Genomic DNA, 23,657 nt, shown 5'->3' with positions numbered 1-23,657 from the left:
CTATCTAAGAAGAGGCATGTTTGTCACGGATGTAAATCGCTGTATGCAGCGTGTAAAACAATTTGACGCGAATGTGAATCGCTGTATGCAGCATGTAAAACGCTGTATTGTATGTTGCCCCCTCCAGAGTTGCATCTTTTCATTCACCTACAGTCGTATACACAATGAAGTGAGCAGTCTTTAAAAACCGAGTTTTCAGTTACAATGCATGACCCGTGCAGCATAGCAAACTGTTTTACACGCTACATACATCAATTCGCATCCACAACAAAAATGCGTCTTCTTAGATGCCCCTGCACTTTGTACACACGCCCCTCCCACCTCGCTGCTACCGTGGTCGGGTGTCTTGGTGGATTATATATAGAGAGGCAGCCAAAACCACACAGAGCAATGAAAAGTCTACGTGAGTCACAGCTGCATCTGGGGCCTCATGTATAACACCATGCGTAGAACTCGCACTATAACATGGCGTAAGCACAAAAGCCGAACTGTGCTTATGCACAGAAAAATCCTGATGCAGGAATCTGTGCGTACTCCAACATCCACGTTCTTCCGCTACATAAATCTCGATCAGCGTGAAAAGTAACGCTCGTGCCCGCGTTTTATGTAATGCCCCAACTCCTCCCAGAATTACGCCTCTTTGAATATGCAAATGAATATAAATCGCCCTTAAGCTCAGCCTTCTGTGAAAAGACAATGGGAAAAGCACGGGGAAAATATAAGAATTTCAGCGAATACCAAGTGGAGGCAAAGGAAAAACATACTATTTGTTCAAATAAACCGTGGTATAATCAACAAAAGGAAGTTGATCGAGTGACATAGTGTGTTGGAGAAACTTGAAAGCTCACGTTCACAAAATCGCACAGTGCCAGAAATAAAAAAGAAGTCACATCAAAGTCGCGGTGAAAAGGCGAGTTGTAGCCCACTGTCTGAGTGTCATATGAAAGCTTATTAGGGTACAGAGAAAAAAAGGCACACAGTGGGGAAAAAGCACGAAATGTCAACTTCAATCTCGACATTTCCACTTTAATCACGTAGTTTATTTTGTCACTAAAGTCATCTTAAAATCGTTTAATTAACCAGTTTCTCAAATGACATCGTAATTAAAGTAGCACGTTAAATGCTTTGTTTTGTATTTGATCTTCTATGTGCTCTATGTGTGTGAATCACTACCTGCTTCTTAAACCGGCTCTATTCCTCCAACTGGACACAGAATCCATTACATTCATGATATTACAGCTCTCTTAATAACTAAAATACTGAGATGTATACGTGATATCATTTTTATGATGATAGGAGTTAAAGCACGTTATTAAACATGGCTTTCACGCCATAGTGATTGTGTACAACCATCGATGAAATAATTTATTGCAGCAGTACTCAGGGGCAGCTCTAGGCTTGTGGTGGCACTGGGCAGAGGAAGAATCGGTGGCTCCTTCGCCCGCCAATGTAGGTAATGTAGTTTATGCACGGTGGATGGTCAAGTCCGTTGCGGACACTGCATAGCCACCTCGTGCTCATGACACAAGCATTTAACTTTTGCCGAAATTTGTAGCTGCGTTTTTAGTTGTGTTATTTTCTCTTTCTGTTTTATATTTAATATATATTGGTGTAGCCACCACTGCAGTCCTTGCTTTTCTTTTCCCAAATACTCAATCAGAATTGGGGAGCGCAGATTCTTCAAAACATTTAAGGAACATTGAAATATCTTCGTAGTACATGTTTAATTATTCTATCCTTCACGACACTCCCAGTGAAGAATATAGATTATTTAAATGAAGTTAAAGTTTTATCTGTATAATATAATAAACATATTTTGCTGCATTTCACCTTAAAAATGATATTGTCATCATATGTAAATACGCACTTTATAAAGTTGCTCAGGTTGTGCGATATTATAACTAGTGCAAGTTTACAGTGGGGTGATTGTACTTATAAGTACAAACAGTTCTACAAGGAGCAATTGATTGAGTGTGTTTATAGTTCTTGGGATGAAACTGTTTCTGAACCGCGAGGTCCGTACAGGAAAGTCTTTAAAACGTTTTGCAGTGGCTGAGACAGCGTGTACTTGAAGCTGTATACCGATAATTCTCTTTCCGATCAGCTGCTGCTGTGATTCACACTCAGAGACAGTGATATAAATACTCCGAGTGGTGCAGTGAGAGTAATATGGAAAAAGATGATCCGCTGTGGCAACTCCTAATGGGAGCAGCTGAAAGAAGAAGGTGCAGTTAGAGTAACAACGCTAAAGCAGTTATGGTATTTAGAATACTGTGACTATTCCCTGGACCATTATATTGTTACAAGTTAATTACAATCAGATGCATTACACTAGTAAACCATATGCGGTTAGTTTCAGTGTATTTATAAAGCCGTGTCAGGAAAATAAGGTGTAACCACACAGGAACAGTAGCACTGCTTTGACGCTGGGTGCCGCCAGTCTGCAAAACCGAGCGGAGAACTTGCGTACGATAAGGTATGAGGTACCGTGGAAAAGTGCGTGGCTTTACGCCAAGTGTAGGTTTTATACATCGCGATTTGAACGTGGAAAAATTCTTACGCAACATTTCTGTGCGTACGCACCGTTTATACATGAGGCCCCGGGACTGTACAAAGACGACAACGACTCGAGTGACGAGTTGGAGGTGGGCACATGAGCAGGTAGTGCATACTGGACGAGCAGACTAGCATGACGGAGGGAGCGAGTGGACGTCCTTCTCCTCTCCTCCCGTTCCACCCTCCACAACTGAGCGCCGCACGGACGATTGTGTGTTGGTTCGTTCCGTGCATTGTTACAATGTTGCTTTTCTTGCTGATTTATTACATTACCGATTTTTCAAATGTTAATTTTCTCCCTGTGCTTAAAAATTATTAAAAAAACCGGCCTGATTATGCGGCGTATGGTACGCCGCGTGTTGGCTAGTTTCATATGTTTCAAAGGCTTTTATTGACAATTACAGTAAAGCACCCTGATACCATTCATGTGTTGGGTTGCTTCTCAGCCAAGGGAGTGGGCTCACTCACAATTTTGCCTAAGAACACAACCTTGAATAAAGAATGGGACCAAAACATCCTGCGAAAGCAACTTCTCCAAGAACAGTTTGGTGACAACTAAGTGGCTCGGGGAACAAAACATCAACCTTTTGTTGCCATGGCCAGGAAACTCTCCAGACCTTAATCCCTTTGAGAACTTGTGGTCAATCCTCAAGAGGCAGGTGGGTAAACAAAAACCCACCAATACTGACAAACTCTAAGCATTCATGATGCAAGAATGGGCTGCCATCAATCAGGATTTGGCCTAGAAGTTGATTGACAGCATGCCAGGGTGAATTGCAGACGTCCTGAAAAAGAAAGAAGGGCCAACGCTGCAAATATTGACACTTTGCATAAACTTAATGTTATTGTCAATTAAATCATTTGAAACTTATGAAATGCTTATAATTCTACTTCAGTATACCATAGAAATATCTGACAAAAAGATCTAAAAACACTGAAGCAGCAAATTTTGTAAAAACCAGTACTTGTGTCATTCTCAAAACTTTTGGCCACGACTATACTGTTGTGAGCTGGAGATTTACGCCAAAACCAGTAAAACTTTTTCATTTTGTTGGGATGGCTTACTGAGGCCAGCTCTGTTAGTTTCAGTTTCACAGTTCATTTACAAAAGCAAGACTATAAAACACATTACAGGATGGCATCATATTCAGCACACATTAAGTAAATGAAGGGTGTATTACAGAGGATCTTGCATTACGTCTTTTGAAAGTAATCATCTTGCACTTTACCGTAAATCTGAACTGCCAATTAAAAAATGCTTTGGCTATAAAAAATTCCTGGATAAACTTAATTCTACAGCTACAATCCTTATAGGTGAGGGGTGAACAAGCCAAGTGACATGAGGAACGGGTGTGCAGAGACAGGTTATGAGATACCACTTCTAATTGAAATGCTGTAAATGTTCCAACAAGCTGACATATAATATTATAACACCTTAATTACTCCAAAAGTAGACTATAAAAAATGGCAACCATAGTTTCAGTTTCAGCAGCCAAATGTTAATGTTGCCAAGTCTGACAACCACTTTTAAAAGTGTCTGAGTCCTGGTTTAGCCCCTATAGTTTTGTATAGTGGGCTCATTGGGGGCAAACCCCTTCTTCGTCCACACGGGTATCTTCATGGGCAATCATCCCAACTCTGCCCACTGAACTCACCGGTGCATGTTTACTAGAGTGAAGGAACGACTTAAATAATAAATAAAGAGTAACATACAGTGATTCCACTAGACTGCTTGCAGCTGTACTCACCAGAGCTTTATGGAAATTCAGTTTCGGGTATTTGCTTTTTACTTTTCGCGTATATTAAGTATAGGTAAAGTATTGTAATCGTCCAAAGATACGATGTCGAGATTTTAATGCATCTCGGCGTTTTAGATCTCCCTGACTTTCTAGTATACGAAGTACTGGTAAAGAATTGTAATCCTACAAAAATTGCATTTCGAGATTTGTTAAATCTTGATTTTTTAGACTTCCCTGAGTCCGAAAATGCCATTTTTGGAATTCTGTCTGTGTGTGTAAACACGATAATTTTAGTACGCTTTCACTCTGGTCAAACAAATATTGCATACAAGTATCAGGCACAAAAGGTAGATTTCTATCAACGTTTGGGCTAGTTCCGTTAACCGGAAATGGCACTTTACCTTTTATTCATGCAGCTACAGAGTCCGATTTATTCGACTTTACTTTTATAATAATTGTTCAATATATTGTTAATTTGATTTGTTGTTGATGGTTCTTTAATGTACATAATATAAAGACATAATCATTGTCTTGAAGTGTACTCCTCAAATATGCATCCCCATATTTGATTATACGAGAAAGTCTAGGGGCGACAACTCCAGATTTTTTAAATGTGCATTGCCGTATTAGCAGTAGTCTTCAGCAAAAGTGCGCGCGTGCTTTCACAACCGTTGCATTGTGGGTAGTGTAGTCCTACAGGCGGTCTCGCTCACAGAGCCACGTGAATAGCTGACTACAACAATGCGTTACGTCAAAATTCCGCGACTGCAAAGAAGACTGGTAGTGTTTACCTGCTTTCTCATGTGAATGCAGCTACGGGAGCGTATTGATAAAATATTTTTTTTTTTATTTAAAAATTTTAATATTTAACCAACAAAAGTATGTCTAAAGCTGCTCAACTCCAACAAACAGACCTGTACGGCTTAATAGGCGTGGATATCGGCGCCAGTGACAAGGAGGTGAGTTTGGCACCTGGCGTTATTGGATGTGCGTCTATTATTAGGCACGTTTTGACTAATAATAATTTTATCCTGTGTGTTTCGTACTCCGGTGAATGCGTTTGTTAGAAGATAACTCCCGTAACAGTATACGCTATCCTGTTATTCTCTTTAAGTCCTATTTAAAGGGTGTGCAACTAGGACAGACTTTTTGAAACTACGTATAGTGCCTTGTAGCTTTACTCTGCTGACCAGCAGCTTGGAGTCTAACAGCTGGTGGTTGGTCGCTCATCTGAACGAGTGTCGGTGTTTTTAGAATAAAACTCGGCAGCTTTCTGTGAGGCTGTCCAAGTTTGCTTCGAGGTTAGGTATTGCTCCAGCCACTTTCTAATCAGTCACCAATTACTGCTGCTAATGGAACAGCTTTCACTGCATAATTTTTCATTGACTTGCTTTTTGAGATTCGAAGCACTAAGCTATTTCCAGCAGCCAAACAATAATGAGATGCAAAGCAAGACAACAGATGACCCACTAACTTTACCCATTAACAATACCCATTTCAATAAAACATAAGAGAATGAAATAGACAAAGCCTGAGAAATATTGACGTGTTGTGGTTCACAAAGCCTTTGAATGGTATTCACAGAAAAGGAGGAAAAATCAGTCTCTCTGGAAATATCAGATGTGTCAGAATGCGAAGCCGTAGATTTAAATAATGTGCATCATTACGCTCAAGAACTGGTCTCCCATTAACAGCATCTGCAAGAACGGATTTTCACATTCCAGAGCTAGCTAACCATCTTCTGTCTCACTTTGCACCTTATCTCATTATTGTTTTGCTGCTGGTAAAACAAAAAAAGCAATTAAGTAGTGAGTCTTAAAAAGCAAGATATTTAAAATTAAGTCTATTTCTTTAGCAGCAGTAATTGGTTCCTAACTTAAAAAAATGGCTGGAACAAAGATCTGTAGCCACTGTGACCCACCAGGAACTGGGTTTCATACCCTGCTTTACAGTGATGTAGGGATTTAGATCATTGTAAGTTTTTCACAAACTGCTGCATTTGTGTCTATTAAGGTTTAGTAAGGCTAGGCAGGTGCTACATTTTGGATAATAATATGCATGTGTTTCACTGTAAAAGAATTCATGTCAAGATTCTGGAAATGTTACTTTAAAGAAAACACATCATGCCTTGTGCCTCTGCTGCTTCTGTAAGTTCAGCTTGTTGTGGTGCCTCATGAATCTGAAAGTTGGTTGACTGCAGTCACCCTGCGGACTATGCCACGTTTGTGACCAAGGAACAAAAAAGTAATGTCGGGGCACCAGCCAGGCTACTCCTTTGAAATAAACTCAAAGAAACTAAAGAAATTAGTAAAGAAGCACAAATCATCAAGGCTGTTATCAGTTGAAATTTTAGCATTGCATCATATGGAGCTCTGTCCTCTATGATGCAGTGTCCAAATTGACGTCACTGTCTGGAGAAATGCCCATTTTTATGGAGTCTGGGGAGGAAGTGGGGTGGCCATCTCTGGATGATGCTGTTGGAGCCAAGCATCCTTGTTTTTCTTTTTGTCATAATTGTTGTAAAAAAAGATTTGGTTAATGAGAGCGTCCTTTCTCAATCCAGGGTGGTTTTGCTTATCTCATCAGAGCACTTGTGTGAACCTTTATATATACACTAATCAGCCTACAACGTTAAAACCAATGGACCAGTATTGTGTTGGTCACCCTTGTGCCACCAAAACAGCTCTGACCTGTCAATGCATGGATTCAACAAAACTTCTGAACTTGCCTTGTGTTCTCTGGCACCAAGACATTAGTAGCAGAACTTTCAAGTTCTGTAAGTTGTGAGGTGGGGTTTCCATAGACCAGACTTGTTTGTTCAGCACATCCCACAGATTGTAACTAAAAGCTGCTTAGAAAAAGAGCTGATGGTGTATCAATCTGGAAGCAGGAGGCTACTCAATTTACTTTCTAAAGGTGAACTGGAAAAAAAATGACATAAGTAACAGTGACAGAGTAAAAAGAGAGGGAGACTGTGTTTACTGTACATTGAAAATGGGCAAGTGGGAAAAGCCAATTTGCCTAAAGCTGATGTCACATTATGCAAATTCTAGTTGTAGGGTATGTCAGACTTGCTAACTGCAGTTCCTGATTTCATTGCTGAACCATGTCCGTTTATACGAGTGAAATCACAGGGCATGTCATATTTAGTGGTCATGTGACGATTTTCCAGCATAACGTGCTGACTGATGGAACTGGCGCTAAACACGTACTTCAAGTTCAGCTGCAATCTTAGTCCTTTTTTCTTTTTTATTATGGTATGTGACACATGAAACATCACACTGATAAGCTTATCTTCTGTTTTTGAGTCCAGAGCACCCACTTTCCTTATTCTTTGTCACTGTGCATTGTATTTCCGGATGAGTGTTCATTGGTTGTCATTCCTCAGGCACTCTAAGTCAACTACTACTAATTAGACTAAAGACAAAATTAGATTTTCCCGGGGGCAGTCATGGACTAGTTGAATCGAGTCAATGGGTATGTTAGACTAGATGATGAATAAGCTTCATGGTACTGTGCCACTGTCTTCATCTGATTCACTAAGATTATGTATATTAAGTCTGCAACTAAAATCACTGGAAAAATCATGTAAAGCGACATGACCTTGTATATTTTATGTTTTTTATGGATCACTGGTGCAGTATTTTTTAACTAAATGTTACTGAAAATATAAAAGATTAATCCTTATTAATATGTCAGGAATGCATCACTAGTCAAGTTTCTTTCTTTCTTTCTGAACACTTTAATATAGAACTTGATTGTCCTATATATAAAATGTAATCACGTCATTTTTCGCTTTCTTCCTTTCTTGCTTTTCATGTTGAACACTGTTGTAGAGCACTTAATCAAATTTCTTTCTTTTTTGTGTTGCGTTTAATACTAGACAGTGTTACAATGCACCATCTTTTATTTTTCATTCTTTCATGTAGCGTCTTTTATGCCGTAAACTGTTATGTGCCACTTTCTTTCATTGAGCACCTTCCATAATGGGCTGTTATTATAGTGCACTAATTTTAATGATTATCTTTCTTTCTTTCATATATAACCCTTTCATACTGGACACTATTTTATAGCACATGATTATCCATACTTTTTTTCCAGCTTTTTAATATGAAATGCAAGCTGCTGTTAAGTCCAGCAGAGGGCAGTAAAGTTCTTTGTATCTTCTTTAACCTATAAAGCCTGCTATATGAATGAATAGTCAGAAAATTCTGTTTTTTTTCAGATTGAACTGTTTATTGGATCCTTTTGAGAGTTCAAAAAAATTGTTTAAATATGACCTGGGAATATGTTTTTTTATTTGTATCACATTTGCAGCACCAGGCTTTTCAGGTCAACCAAAAACTGTGTGCCTTTATAAAAACCTTGGTATACACAAATATGTTTTACAACATTTAACAACTTTTTAAAACCGATTTAGTACTTTACACTGTATGTAAAGTATATTTGGCAACTTGTTTATGTTTCATGAAATGGCAAAAACCAGTTTCTGTCTTTGTTTAGACAAAGGTTGACTTTGCATTTCTCACAGTAGAAATGTGAGAAGTGACTTCCTTGGCAGTGCTTGCACCTCTGTCTTGTTTTCCAAGTTGGCAAATGGTCAGTGCCATCCTTTCTCACATCAGGGGGTACAGCAACAACTCGTCTTTTAAATCAGGGTTACTTTTCTCGTGTTCTGGAGAGGACAGTGGTCTGCCATACCGGATCTTGCGTTTTCCTGCGCTTGTGAGAGAAGTCCCAACAGAAGCTTGAAATCTTCGCAATGGCATTGGTTTCTTCATAGGTTCCAGTTCTTTCCGGTCTCTCTTGTAAAGATTCCATGCCTTTATGACTGCCACAGTGACAGTGTGCTACCAAATGTACAGATACCATCTTCTGGATCTAAAGGAGAACTTGTAAGGAGCATACAACATGTCAAGAAGGTCAACACCACCCATACATTTGTTGTATGTCTCCATAATAGCGGGTCTTGGCACCATTATGTACATTTTGAATTTTCGATAACCCAGCGTTTCACATTTGTCACTGATTCAACTCCAACAAATGAGGAGAGTAGATTCACAGCCTTGCTGTCACACCATCTCACAATGATAGTGTTTTTCTGATTCACTCTGAAATCCCATGACCCTCTTCCTTTTTTCTTCAAATCATTTTCTTCCATCATACTGCAGTTCTTTACCCTGTTCATTCGAAATGTCCCTAAATAGTAGAGTCCTCGTTCTTTCAAGTGATCCACCAGAGGTACTGATATAAAATAGTTGTCAGCAAAAACCTTGTGATTTTGTCCTGCTGGAAGGGTTGAGGTCAATTTCAGGATAAAATCTCCAGAAACACAACATCAGATTTCTCCTTATCTGGATTTTCCGCACCTTGGCAGACAGCAAAATCATACAGGAACCCACTTTGTCCAGCACGTGCCCACATCTTAAACCCCCATTTATGAGGTTTTGATGGCATGTAAACACGCAGGTTAGACTATCCTTTGAAAGGCACCATTACTTCATCCACTGCATGAATTTCTTTAGGAGGTATGAGAAGAAACTGTTGGCGCAGCTTTTCTAACCATGATCTGATTTTCCACGGTTTGTCTTTCTTCTGGTCGTCAGACACACTGAGGTTGTCTTGAAAATGAATCGGTGTCAGCAATTTAAGGAATCGTTCTTGAGACATCACATCACACACTTGTCTCCATCTCCCAATAGGCCCTTACATTGGGCATCTGTACCAACCCCATGTACATGCCAAGAACCTGTTCAATTTCTTTGGGTGTTGTATTTACTGATGTTCCCAGTTTCTGTACTCTGTACAAGTTAGTTAGTTGTGCAATATCCTGAATCATTTCATCAGTAACAAACTGCTTGAAATGCATGTATGGTGTCCATTCTGACCTTTCTGTAGAGACGTCCTTAACATGTCTATCAAAATCAACACTTGGACTTTTAAAAGGCACTTTTCTCCATCTGTACTAATTCTTTTTTTACTTTGCCCTTTGCTGACTGCTTTGTTGTGCTCTGTTTTGGTGTTACTGGTGTGTCAGTTTCATCTACAGGTTCATCTTCTTCACCACTATCTGATCCCTCTGTACCAGCCATTCCCTTAGGAGTCCATTCCTCATCACTACCATCGTCATCTTCCTCCCCTAACTGTTCTAAGTCACTTGAGTTTCCATCAATGATCATATTTAATACACTGTACTTCTCTGCCATCTAAATATTCAAATCATAATCATACAAACATTACATTGTTACATTTACAAATTATATACTGACTATTTACAACTGACATAAACATAAAATTATACTCGAAATGTATACTGAGAGAAATATTCAAGCTTAAATTGAATAATATATTTCGTGCAGTTTGAATTACTGTACATATAATACAAATTTAATCAAGAAATGCACTAATATAACAACTGATGCACTGACCCATGAAGTACATTTATATACCCATAGTATCATATTTGATTCACACCTTTTCCCGACGGTTTTTCTGTAAAATATTTAATGAAAAAGTAAGTTATTATGAGCTGTTTCACCCTAGTAAAGACTTATTTTGAAGTATAATCACATTTTTTTCATTTCATTTACTGTAACCGTTTCAAAATTACGGCATCTTATCACTTGAAAACGATGCTAACTTCCACCTTGCATGCAGCCATGTTGGATTCTTGGAAAAAAAAGTGGCCTTTGCCACCTGTGATGTATATCATCCACCAGGGGGAGAAAACATGTATATTATTGTATACAACTGGTGTTTGAGGAAAATGGTAATCCTGTTACTGAGGAACAGGCCTTAGAAATACCTGTATACAATATAATACATATGGCGTTATAGGGTTTTAACCTTTGTGGTACCCATTATTACATTTGTTATTCTACTTTTATTTTTTTACGCCATAAGAGAGTTCATCTACTAATTTTTTTCAATATCTTATCACTGCTTATTTAATAGTGTCAAGGTTTTTACTTGCACTACATATTTTTATTCTTGTTATTGTTCAGTTTGGTCATACTATGGCAGTTAAGAAATAATAATCCATTTGTTCTATTTTTTTGAAGTGCTCATTTATAAAGATCCAACTTACTTAGTATGGATGGATGTGCTTCTTTACAACAGCCATGTGTTTCCTTTTGATCAAGAACTGTTTACAATTTCCTGAAGCTTTTACTTAATTTCCAGATTGAAAATGTAAATTACATCCATTCACAACTTCCATTTTGTATCCCATCCTATTCAAAAAAAGTCAAATGGAATCGACTCTTTCAATTTTTAAATTGCATGTCAAAATTTTTAATGATTGTTAAACCCTAATGTACATTTTACCTTGTCTCTTTCTTTGAATTAGTTGATATATCTTTTATTATTATAAAAACAATTATGTGCATTGAAGTAAATGTGTTTAAAAAAATATGCAAAAGATTTCCATTTTTCATAATGAAGAATTGTATTTGTTACCTTTCTGGGTAACACTGCTGCATGAGAAGTCCTGTGTGACGGGTCTGTGTCCTGGTCCAGGCTGTGTGTGCAGGTTTTCTTAAGGGTACTCCCACATCCTATAAACATGCTGGTTATGCAGACTGGCGATTGCAGATTATCCCTGAGTGAGTGTGTGCATGAGTGGGCCACGTAGTGGACTGATGCCCCACCATGGGATGTTAATTTTTGAATCTGCAGCATTGTGTTAAAATCATTTCAGTTCATTTTTTCCCCTCATCAAGCAACAGTCAATACCTCAGAATGTCAATCTGAAAGCAGGATTCAAAACAAACTTTCACATTGACCCTCAGCTATTTGCTATTGCACTTGAAATTTGTCTCGGGTGAATCCCATCCTGTTGATTATCATCGAGTTGTTTCTACACCATGTTTGAATTCAACCTGTGGTCATCTGAATTAATTGGATTGTTTGGGAAAGGTCTACAGTTGAGCAAAAAGTTGTGGAGTCCAAGGAACTGCCTGCGGGGCTTAGAGGCAGGATTGTGATGCAGTGCAGATCTGGGTAGAGCTACAAGAAAATCCTGCAGCATTGAAAGTTTTCAAGAGCACAGTTGTCCTTTTAATATTTAAATGTAAGACTGCTGTTACAATCACAGCTCTTCCTAGAGCTGGCCAAACTGAGCAATCCTGTGAGAAAGACCTTGGTAAGAGAGGTGGATGAGAGCCTAATTGTCTCTCTGGCTGAGCTCCAGAGCACCTGAGTGGAGATGGAGAAACTTTCAGGACAGCCATCATTGCAGCACTCCACAGATCTGGGATTTATGGCATAGCATCCAGACAGGAGATTCTTCTCAGTAAAAGACACAACTTCATTTGGAATTTGTGAAAAGGCACTTAAAGCAGGCATGTCAAACACGTGGCCCGCAACAGAAATCTGTGCAGCCCGCATAACAGATCCTAGTTAGCACTGAACTTGTACAAAATGATTACTATCGTTTCTGATTGAATCATTCTGCATCTTCAACGTTACTTATTTTCTTTTCTTCCTTCTGTCTTCTGACAAAAACGCGTTTTCCCATGGCATTACGGTACCAGAAACGTCATCTGCTAGTATAGCCTCGAGCCTTCACCAAAGTTAATGAGCCACAACGTCACAACTGAAGAGCTAGGCTGAAGCAGCGGGCAGCAGGGGTTGCCTTAGGCATGTGCAAACTGTGCACCTGCACAGGGCCGCCACACCAATATATATTGAAAATAAAACAGAGAAAATAACGACACAGCTGTCAGCAATGTTGCCGAAAAACATTGTGTTTCTTTTTAATTAGTACGCTGTATTTACTTATGTCGCTAGAGTCAGAAAAGTAAGCTATATGTAGTATCATAACGTTCTGCCATAATGAGAATATCATGGGCCGCCACTTGGTTTTCAAGTTATGGACATGCGCATATAGAAGCGTGTCATGAGCACGAGGCGGCAATGCAGTGTCTGCAACGGACGTGGCCATCCGCCGTGCATAAGATACTATATTGACATTGGCGGGTGAAAGGGCCACCGATTCTTTCTCTGCCCAGTGCCACCACGAGCCTAGAGCCGCCCCTGCTAGCTTACACTACTGGCTGGGCCGCTGAGACTAGCCACTGGGGAGAACTGACCATCACGACTAGTAATAGCCCGCATATTTTCATGTTTTTTTGCTCTAGTTTTATGTAATTTTGTGCTAGTATTGTAACAAACAGTGCAGACTACAGCTGAAGATCTGAAGTGGACGCGAGAATTTGGTGAGTTGTTTATTAACATATTTTTGTGATTTTGAGTTTGTAAAATTAGTGTAGGTCAGGTGGCTTTTTGTATATCAGCATATTTTACAATATACACTTTGAAGTAAACTTAGTAAAGTAAAATTTGATTTTTGGAGAGTTTTTTTCCAACTTGAATTACTGAGCAATGAATTCAGTGAGCGTTTTCGTTATTTCAGTTCACACGAACGGAACTTTGTGCTGTTTTCTTACAACGTTGAGAATGCGCCTGAGAATATCCAAATGGAATTGATTGAACTGCAGTCAGATTCTAGAGTACCTGCGCAGTACTCTTCCAAATATGAAGCTTGGGGATGATAGCATCAGGGACTGGAAGACTAAACAGGGTTGAGGGAATCTGAACAGTGCAAACTACAGATATATCCTCAATGAAAAACTGCTCCAAAGCCCTCTGGACTTGAGAGTGGGATGAAAGTTTAACTTCCAATAAGACAAAGCAAAGATAACACTGAAGTGGCTTAGGGACAACTCTGTAAATATCCTTGAGTGAGCCAGCTAGAGCCTGAACCCAGAAAAGAGACCTGAAAACAGCCATCCACTGACGGTCTCCATCCAGCCTGACAGAGCTTGAAGGAGGAATAGCAGAAAATCCTAGGTGTGCAATCCAGTTCTAGGTCTGCAGAGCTTGTGACATGCTTTAACTAGAACCAGAGAAAAGGACCTGCATATTTGTGTCATTGTGTTGTTATTATTTATTATTTTTATTATTATTTTTTGCAAAAATGACTGAAATCCCGTTTTTGCTTTATCATTCTGTGGTATTGAGTGTTGCTTGGTGAGGAGAAAAATAGATGTAAATGATTTTAGCCCAAGGCTGCAACAGAACCAAAGTTGTGAGGAAGTAAAGGGCCTGAATATTTTCTGAATTCATTGTAGAGAGTCAGCGTAGGTCACTAAACGCAAAGCCTGGTTGTTTGAAGTTTGTCACTTGAGCTAGAAGTATCCATCATCGGAGTGAAGAATTAATAGTAGAGAGATGCTCTACAAGTGCCAGCCTGCAGTGTTTTGAAGATCAGAGTGTGATGCTAATTCCTAAATTTCCTAATTTTTCCCTCTTTGAAACACGGCCTGTCCAAACTGGAAATACTGGCACCTGAAACCTAACCTATAGTGTTTTAGATGTTAATAATACTTGAATTTTTTTTCCTTAATTTAAATGATTTCCATTGCATTTATACAGTACATTTGATGGTTTTATGCTGTTAGTCAGTGCAGACCATTAATATTTCAGATCTTGGGAGTTAATTCACATTATTTTGTAAATTAAATTTTAGATGTTGATACTGGGTCTCAGACGTCCCTCAGTTGGGCACAACACTGCCACAGCATCACTATTAACTCAATTGGGAGAACATTTGTGACCTCTGGATGGCTCTGTTTATGATAAGTAACTTTTTAAACAAATTCAGCAGTGGCCAACATTTTAGTGATCAGTTCAAAAACTGCATTCAGTAGTGAATAAAAACCCCATTCTATATACTGCAGGGTGTAGTAGAAAATGCAGAAATGACTTCTGATTACTCAGTGTTATGTATGGTTTCTCAAGTCATTTGAGATTTTGTTTAAACTTATCAACTGCAGACACGTGGAAATTCCAGCAGTCTGATACCACACAGAACATGATTCACACCGGAGACATGCTTATGCGCAACTAATAGCACCCTGGTCATCTGATACTTCTTTTTTTATATTTTAAATTTTCATACTATGCAGATGTGAACCTTCATACATCTGCACCTCCTATTTGTTCCCTTTATTTTACTTTATACATTTTAGTTTATCATAATATGTATGGCAGTTTCTCCTAAGTTGCTAATGACATCACTTACCAGAACTTTGGCCTTTAGTCAGCTCAAGATTTATTAAATTCAAGACAATGGCTGGAAAGAATTTTCTGTAGGAAATCACTTTCAAAATGATAAAATTTGCTCCCAGTAAGAAAGATTTGTGGAGGTAAAATTGGTGTAGCATTGCTGTTGTGCTGTCTCGACAGGATATTTAATAGTAGGTTACCAGAAGATTGTACATGGTGATTATTCAAACCAATGTGTGATCCCAAACTCAGTCCTAAATTTTTTTTTCATAACCCAAAAATACACACTAAACGGTTGTTTTAAATTAAAGTCGTAATTCTTTTTAATTGGGGAACCTAAATTAAAAAAAAAAAAAAATAAGCAATCCCAAGCACATTAGTGTTTGATCGGTGCCAAAACTTTCACTTCTGTGTCAATATTAGCTTTTGGACATCAATACTAGTACCAAAACAGTTACAAAGCAAAAAAACGGATAACTGCAAAGTACCCTGGTATGCCGCACAACTGCTCACCCCATTATCAAGGGGTAAGTGGCACTGTACACCACATCCCTCTTGATAGCCGTGCATTTCTTATTGTGTCAAAGTGATAATTGGTTTGGTGGGGGGGTAGTGGTGCTCGTGAAGTCCTGATTGTTTCAAAGTGTGTAGTTTTTTTCATGAATTCTGCCTAATGGATGTTTTTCCACAACTGTAATAATAGCAGGGAGGGGGGTTGTTGTGAAGGACTGAGAAGAAAGCTGACGTTTACTTCTGAAAAACCTCGAAATGCTATTATCATATCACTTCAAAACTTGGGTTTTTTGGTACTTTTCCTGTACTGCTATACCGTACATCCCTACAACACAAAGAGATTAATTTGAAAACTCGGATGCCCTGGAAATGCCCCGGGTGACCTTTATGCTGACCATATAGTTACTTTATTCAACACAAACTTCCTGTCTTTTGTTTAGCAAAACCATCTCAATATGATCAAAATGATAGTTACCAATACAAAGTTAGCATCAGAAAAAGATTTGAAATGCTTATAATGGCTTTGAATATTTTTCAAATGCAACACAAATGAATAGCAAAAAGGTGGAAAATTAGGTCAGAAAACTGATTCAGCTCATAATACATTATTGCTAATATTCTTACTTTCGCTGTCATTTTACTTCTGACACTCTTTCCAATTGTCCTGGTTCCTCAGGCATCACCTCCTTCTGTCTGTTGAATTGGAGATATTCACTTACTAGAAACACAGAAGTTCCTTAAGGTGGTGTAGGATATGCTTTACAAGCATAAGACTTGCAATTTCCTGGCAGTCTTCTGAATGGGATATGTTTAGGGCTACATGTCATACCTTTGCACTTTACTGATGAGACACATTATGTTGGAATGTTCATGTCAGCCCTTTCGTTATGTTAAGCTGTGTTTATATAAGGGTAGACTTTTAGGTTGGTTTTGGTTTGCCTAAATAACTTGGATTACGTCAACTCTTTGCACAACCTGGAAAACAGCAGATCAAGAGTGAAAGAAAAGTTTCATGTTGACGTAGCAAAAATAAGTACTAATTTCATGTCTAAGAATGGCCATTATTTTAAACCAATACTCTAAAGATTATCAATGACATAGGAGATGACGCATAAAAAAGTTCTTTCTTGAGACAAATTATTTTTCTCATTTCTTTGCAGTGGCATATAAGATTTTAAAACCAAGAGTTAAAATTCATTTGTGAGGAACAGGTTTATTAACCTTATTAAGATGCAAAGATAATTCAGCAGCATAACCAGGTAGTCAAACAATTAGCTAGCTGCCAAAGCTGATTGTATGTTACCAGAGCCAAAAAAAGCAGTCTGTTTTGTCAAATAAGCAGTCATCATAATCTTTTCAGCTGTACAGTACATGTGCAAGATCACAGGAATAAAGGAGCATTATTAGCATAAAGAGAAATGTGTAAGGAATTTTAAACTGTTTTGGTTATATAAAGTTTAGGTTTTTGAATGACCTTCGTTAACAGTTTGAGGTAAAGCAAATAGAGGTTGGCACAGAGGTCAACACACATAATAATGAAAGATTAAATTAGAATTTGATAAGATAACTACTTAAGGAGCTAAAAGAAACATGCTAACCAGATCTTTTACGATGAAGGACTTTCTAATTTTATTCTCTGTTTGGATGATCAACTACTGTCCAAGTGTCCAGTGACATTATTGCAGCAGAGAAAGTTCAGTGCCACATCTATAACAAAAAGAAAGTCTTGATGGATTTTCTGATAACAATGGAGAAATGTATAATTTAGGGATCGCTGTTTGCAGCCTTTGGCCCTGCTTTAGCACCTTGAAATCTGTGTAATAGCAGCCCAATTGTTGCTGGCTTTCAGGTATGTCCTGGACAGGTTATAGAATGCTGAGTTAAGAGTTGGTCCCAACATGGAGAAACATGTTGTGGAAGAATTTTGTCAAGCCCATGTGTGTTTCCCCTGCTTTAATTTTGGGAGGGTGTCTTTTAGTTCAGACATCATCCGATTTAATTTCCTATTTGTGCCCTCATTTTCACTGTTTTTTATAGAATAAAATAATTCATATTACTGCAGTGTTCTTGATATTTGTGTTCATGCATATTTAAAAACACTGAATCCTTGAAACGGAAGACATTGACTGGAAATGCAATTGTACCCCAAATAGGAATGTATAGTTCCTTTACTTAAAGTTTATTTTATACTTAAGGATTATGAGTTAGACATTTTATTTGTACTGGCTCAAGACAATTCGAACATTTGCCCAAACTGAACCCCACACTCCAGTTTAGCTTGGTCATTTATCAAAGCACTCTGAGTTATTGATGTGTTTTCTCTCTAAAAACTCCCTAGAGTTCCTCAGAAGGCCAAATTTCCTGCTCAGGATGGGTGAGAAGGAAATCATGAGACATTTGTATCAAGGAGCCTGCTGTGTTTCCAAGTTATGCAGAATTTTGTAAGAGGCTATTTTTGCTCTGTAATTTGGAACTTTAATAATTTTCAAAGGAACACTACATTGTACTGTTTGACATTTTCAGACAGTAAACTGATTTAGATTTAAGTAAATCTTTTGTATGGTTGAGCAGCAAACTGTATGTGTGTAAAATATTTGGTTGATATTGAACAAGCTTTGTGTTTTAACAGTTTTCCTTTTTATTTTGAGTTTTCTCCCAAGATATGGTACAAAGTGATGGGTTAGATGGACTGGAGCCTTTACTTGTACATATTCTTACATTGTTGCCTTTATTTGTGTGAAAAATAAGTCTATAAAAATACTTTAACAAAAAGTCTTACTAAAGAGATTAGTTTTTAGGTTTCGTTTAAAAACGTCGGTTGACTGTGGGGCTTTCAGGTAATCAGGGAGGGCATTCCAAAGCTTCGGCGCCACAGATGAAAAAGCCCTATCACCCATAAAATAAAAAAGAAGTCGCATATCAAAGTCGCCGTGAAAAGGCAAGTTGTAACCCACCGTCTGAGTGTCATATGAAAGCTTATTAGGGTACAGAGAAAAAAAAATAGGCACACAGTGGGGAAAAAAGCACGAAATGTCAACTTTAATCTTGAAGTTTCCACTTTAATCACTTAGTTTATTTTGTCATTAAAGTAGAACATCATAAACTTCATCTTAAAATCATTTAATTTACTAGTTTCTCAAATCCCATCGTAACTAAAGTAGCACGTTAAATGCTTTGTTTTGTATTTGATCTTCAATGTGCTCTGTGTGTGTGAATCACTACGTGCTTCTGTTCTTTCTCTTTCTTTGACAGGACACAGAATCCATTACATTCATGATATTACAGCTGTCTGAATAATTAAAATACTGAGATGTATCTGTGATATCATTTTCATGATGATTGGAATGAAAGCATGTTATTAAACATGAGAACACGATGCGCGATCTTCGATGAAATAATTTATTGTAGCAGTACTGTCTCTTTCAAACATATTAACCTCCAATTCCTATCCTTACTTTTCTTTCCCCAAATACCCAATCGCCACACAATCAGCTCTGTAATAGACGTTAAGCCATCTGTAAGCTTAAAACCACAATTCTCTAAAACTTTTAAGGAACACTGAAATATCTTCATTGTACCTGTCTAATTATTCTGTCCGTCTATCCTTCCACTGTCGCGCCAGCCTCAGTAAATATACGGCGCAAGGCAGGGACAATACGTGAACTTGCTAGTGCTGCGGCACCGTGTCCTCACATGTTAATTATTAACAATACAGATTATTTAAATGAAGATAAAGTTTTATGTGTATAATCAACATATTTTTCTGCATTTCATCTTAAAAATGATATCGTCATCATATGTAAATCGGTGCTTTATAAAGTGGCACAGGTTGTGCAATATTATAACTGAAGTGCAAGTTTACAGTGGGGTAATTGTACTTATAAGTACAAACAGTTCTACAAGGAGCAATTAATTGAGTGCGTTTATAGTTCTTGGGATGAAACTGTTTCTGAACCGCGAGGTCCGTACAGGAAAGGCTTTGAAACGTTTTGCTGTGGCTGAGGCAGCGTGGGCTTGATGCTGTATACCGATAATTCTCTTTCCGATCAGCTGCTGCTGTGATTCCCCACTCAGATACAGTGATATAAATAGTGGTGCAGTGAGAGTAATATGGAAAAAGATGATCTGCTGTGGCAACCTTTGAAGAAAGAAGAAGGTGCAGTGAGAGTAACAACGCTAAAGCAGTTATGGTATTTGGAATATTCCCTGGGCCATTATATTGTTACAGGTAATCTACAATCAGATTCATTACACTAATAAACAATATGCGGATAGTTTCAGTGTACAGTATTTATAAAGCCGCGTCAGAAATGTGGTTCTAAGAAATTAAAGGGTAACCACACAGGAACAGTAGCAGTGCTTTGACACTGGGTGCCGCCAGTCTGCAAAACCAAGCGGAGAACTTGCGTACGACAAGGCATGAGGTACCGTGGAAAAGTGTGTGGCTTTACGCCAAGTGTAGGTTTTATACATCACGAATTGAACGTGGAAACGTTCTTACGCAACATTTCTGTGCATACGCACTGTCCATGCATGAGGGCCCAGGCCAGTTCCTATAAAGTTAGGTGTCCCCGTGGAGTCGAGCTAATAACCCAAAAGATTGGAAGACCTGTTAAAGAGAATGCAACTGCCTGCATTTTTTGTTTTGCACTTCCATCGTGCATTTATTTTATTTTCTATTTAAAAGGGTCTAACAAGACAGCCCTGTTGGTGTTCCAACATTTCATCCTTGAACCTGGGTTACACTACTGTTCAACCACAAAATAAAAAAAAAAACTTAATTTTATTTAAGACATTTTTGGATCATGTTGTGTGCAGGAAGATACCCCCTTATGATAAAGAGTAAACCAATAGCTGTCTTCAGCAGAAAAGATCAGAAAGGACTTGGAAGTTGTGCCTGCTACCTTAACTGATACCAGTGGTTCACCCTCTAATATGAGAGGTCAAAGTTACTCATTTTCACATAACTTCAAAAAAAAGCTGCTGGATAATATAGGCAAGTGGAGGCAAACTCATGTTTTCTTACATTTATTCTCATAGCTTATTTCAACCCAAACAAACTGAATAACCTTGTTTTGCCTGAACATTTACAAAATGTTGATGTCCACAACTCACATTTTGCATTAAAACATCACAAAAAAATATTAATTTCTCTTTTGTCAATTCCCTTAATACACAATTGGAATCAGGGAATATTACATACCTGGGCATTCATGTCTCTCCCAGGCTGGCAGATCTAACTAAACTAAACTACATCCCACTATTAAAGAAAGTGGAAGATGATCTTGCTAGATGGAAATCCTTACCGATATCACTTATGGGGAGGGTTGCCACAATTAAAATGATGGTTTTACCAAGAATCAATTACTTATTTTCAATGATCCCAAACAAGCCATCATCTGATTGGTTTAGATCCCTGGACTCCTCCATCACTAAATTCCTTTGGAAGGATAAACCTCCACGAATTAGCTTAAAAACACTACAGAAGACCAAAGATAGAGGAGGGCTGGATCTACCCAACTTCTATCATTATTTCTTAACCAACAGGCTCCAATATATACCAAGATGGTTGCAACATAACCCGCTGGATGAGTCCTGGTTAGATGTAGAACAGACACTTTGCAATACTATAGAGCTTTCGGACCTACCATTTATTAGCTCAAAAATAAGAAAGCATGAAAGCTTTAAAAGTATTAATATCAGTACCTCACTGACAGCATGGTGGGAATATCTAAAAATGACAGAGTCTTCACTAATTCCATGCAGACGCACACCCATCTGGAATAATCCTGACATATTGCAAAACAATAAAATGATGAACCTCCCATACTGGAAAAGTAAAGGAATTCTATACATGGAACACATATTTGAAGGATTGGATTTCACTCCATTTAACAGAATAGTCTCCCAATTTGGGATAGACAAGAATAGATTTTAGAATATCTCCAAATTAAATCAGTAGTTAAAGAAAATTTAAGCTTAATAAAGTAGAATTACAAACACCATCAAGGGTATTAGACTTCTGTAATCTCAAACACCCCAAATTACTGTCTAAAGTATATAAAACATTGACCAAAATAGATGATACAATAGCAATTCCTATAGGCAAATGGGAGGCGGATCTATTAGTTAGCTTTGATCAGACTTTCTGGTCCCAAACTTGTTTAAAAACTTTTAAAACGATCAGAAACCCCAATTTACAATTAATTCAATACAAAATTCTACACAGAGTACACTATACAGGTCATCGGATGTTCAGGATGGGATTTGTGCCATCTGACACCTGCACACACTGCACAGACAACATTCCTGACAGTTATATCCACGCACTGTGGTCATGTCCACCTGTTCAGGGATTCTGGTATAGAGTATGTGAAGACCTGTCAAAGTGTCTGAAATGTGATATCCCAACTTCCCCCTCATTTTGCTTGCTGGGGAACCTAGAGGATGTCCCGATTGAAACAAATTTGGTTCACGTGGTTCTCACTGCCATATGCATCGCTAAGAAAACTATCCTCATAAACTGGAAAAACAAAGATAATCTTTGCATTAACCAGTATAGAAATCTTTTATTGGATCATATTACACTTGAGACAGCCTCTGCCTCCACTTCAAATCAATCTCTCTGGGCTCCTTTGATCGGTTCCATCACATAGCGATGATGGAGGGTCATTGATATGTCCTGCGGGATGCTGTGGTTGATGTGGTGGAGAGTCTGAGCTTGGAGTATCTGGAGGATCCCTGGGGGTGGGTTCACTAGGGGGGTCTTGGGCTGGGGGGCTGCTGCCCCACTCTGGTGGTGCTTGGGTTACCTCGGCGGGTGGACTTCTGGTAGTTGTGTGTGGGGTCTTGACGGTGGCTGCGGGTCGCTGCCTGGTGGCTGCATCACCTCTGGGTGGGGGCCTGGTGGCTTGGGGTATGAGGACGGCCGTCCCCGGATGGGGATCTGGGTGGGGTCTTGGGGATTGGGTCCTGGCATGTACGCTGCCGGGAAGAGGGCTGGAACATGGGCAGTGCCGGGCCCTGGGGGAGCTCAGGATGAGACTTCTGTTCCACCATGGGGAGGGGGAGGATCCAACTTTACCTGGGTGTCTTATGTCTTACTTAGTCTGAATGTTGAGTAAATGTGGGGATGGGAGTAAATATTCTGCTGGGGTGGTGTGGGTTGGTGGCCTCGGACTCCGTGGGGCTCTGTGATGCTGCTGCTTTGGGCCATGGCTAGATGGGCTGGGGCCTCCATGCCCGGGTGGATTTTGGGAGCGGAGGTGCCTATTGGGGCCAGTAGGGGAGCTGGCTCCCTGGATGGCTCAGGCCCCTCAGCCCTTCCTCCCCATCCTCAGACATTTCCCTCCTCCTGCTCATTCACATCATCACACAAACATGCACATAGGGCCTTGGGGTGTGGGTAAGTCAGGGGGTGCGAGTATGGATCCCATTTCTGCAGTCCTGTGGCAGCCTACCCCCCCAATTTTATTTGCACATTAAACACTTCCACAAACAACATTCCACACAAATGCACACTTAGGGCCTTGGGAGTGAGCACACTCAACGGCATCCGGTGGGGGGAAATTTCAGCCTCACTCTGAGTGCCGGTGCCCACTTCCAATTTTAAACTGCACCTAGTCACGGAGGGTTTTGGGGGGGAAGTGGGGCTGTGTGTTGGCATCAGCTGGTGTAGGTCACATGATGCTAGCACTGCCCGCGCTCCCCCAAACACAAAATGCACCTTATCAACACACATCAATATTACATTGGAGCTGGCGGAGGGAGACTAGAGGT

At 39.1% G+C, this 23,657-nt stretch overlaps 1 protein-coding gene across 1 annotated transcript in view; it reads left to right on the top strand.

Moving 5' to 3' along the window:
• Window positions 1-5,053: 5,053 nt before the first annotated feature.
• dnajc17 (DnaJ (Hsp40) homolog, subfamily C, member 17) overlaps window positions 5,054-23,657 on the top strand; it is a 147,989-nt gene continuing 129,385 nt past the window's right edge. Inside the window, exon 1 of the mRNA XM_039741188.1 lies at window positions 5,054-5,254. Coding sequence (XP_039597122.1) covers window positions 5,177-5,254 — 78 coding nt within the window. The 5' untranslated portion in view covers window positions 5,054-5,176. The remainder of the gene's footprint in view (window positions 5,255-23,657) is intronic.

The sequence above is a fragment of the Polypterus senegalus genome, chromosome 18 (assembly GCF_016835505.1).
Source record: "Polypterus senegalus isolate Bchr_013 chromosome 18, ASM1683550v1, whole genome shotgun sequence".
Lineage (NCBI taxonomy): Eukaryota > Metazoa > Chordata > Cladistia > Polypteriformes > Polypteridae > Polypterus > Polypterus senegalus.
The sequence above is the reverse complement of the archived record's forward strand: the minus strand, read 5'-3'. Positions and strand labels throughout refer to the sequence as shown.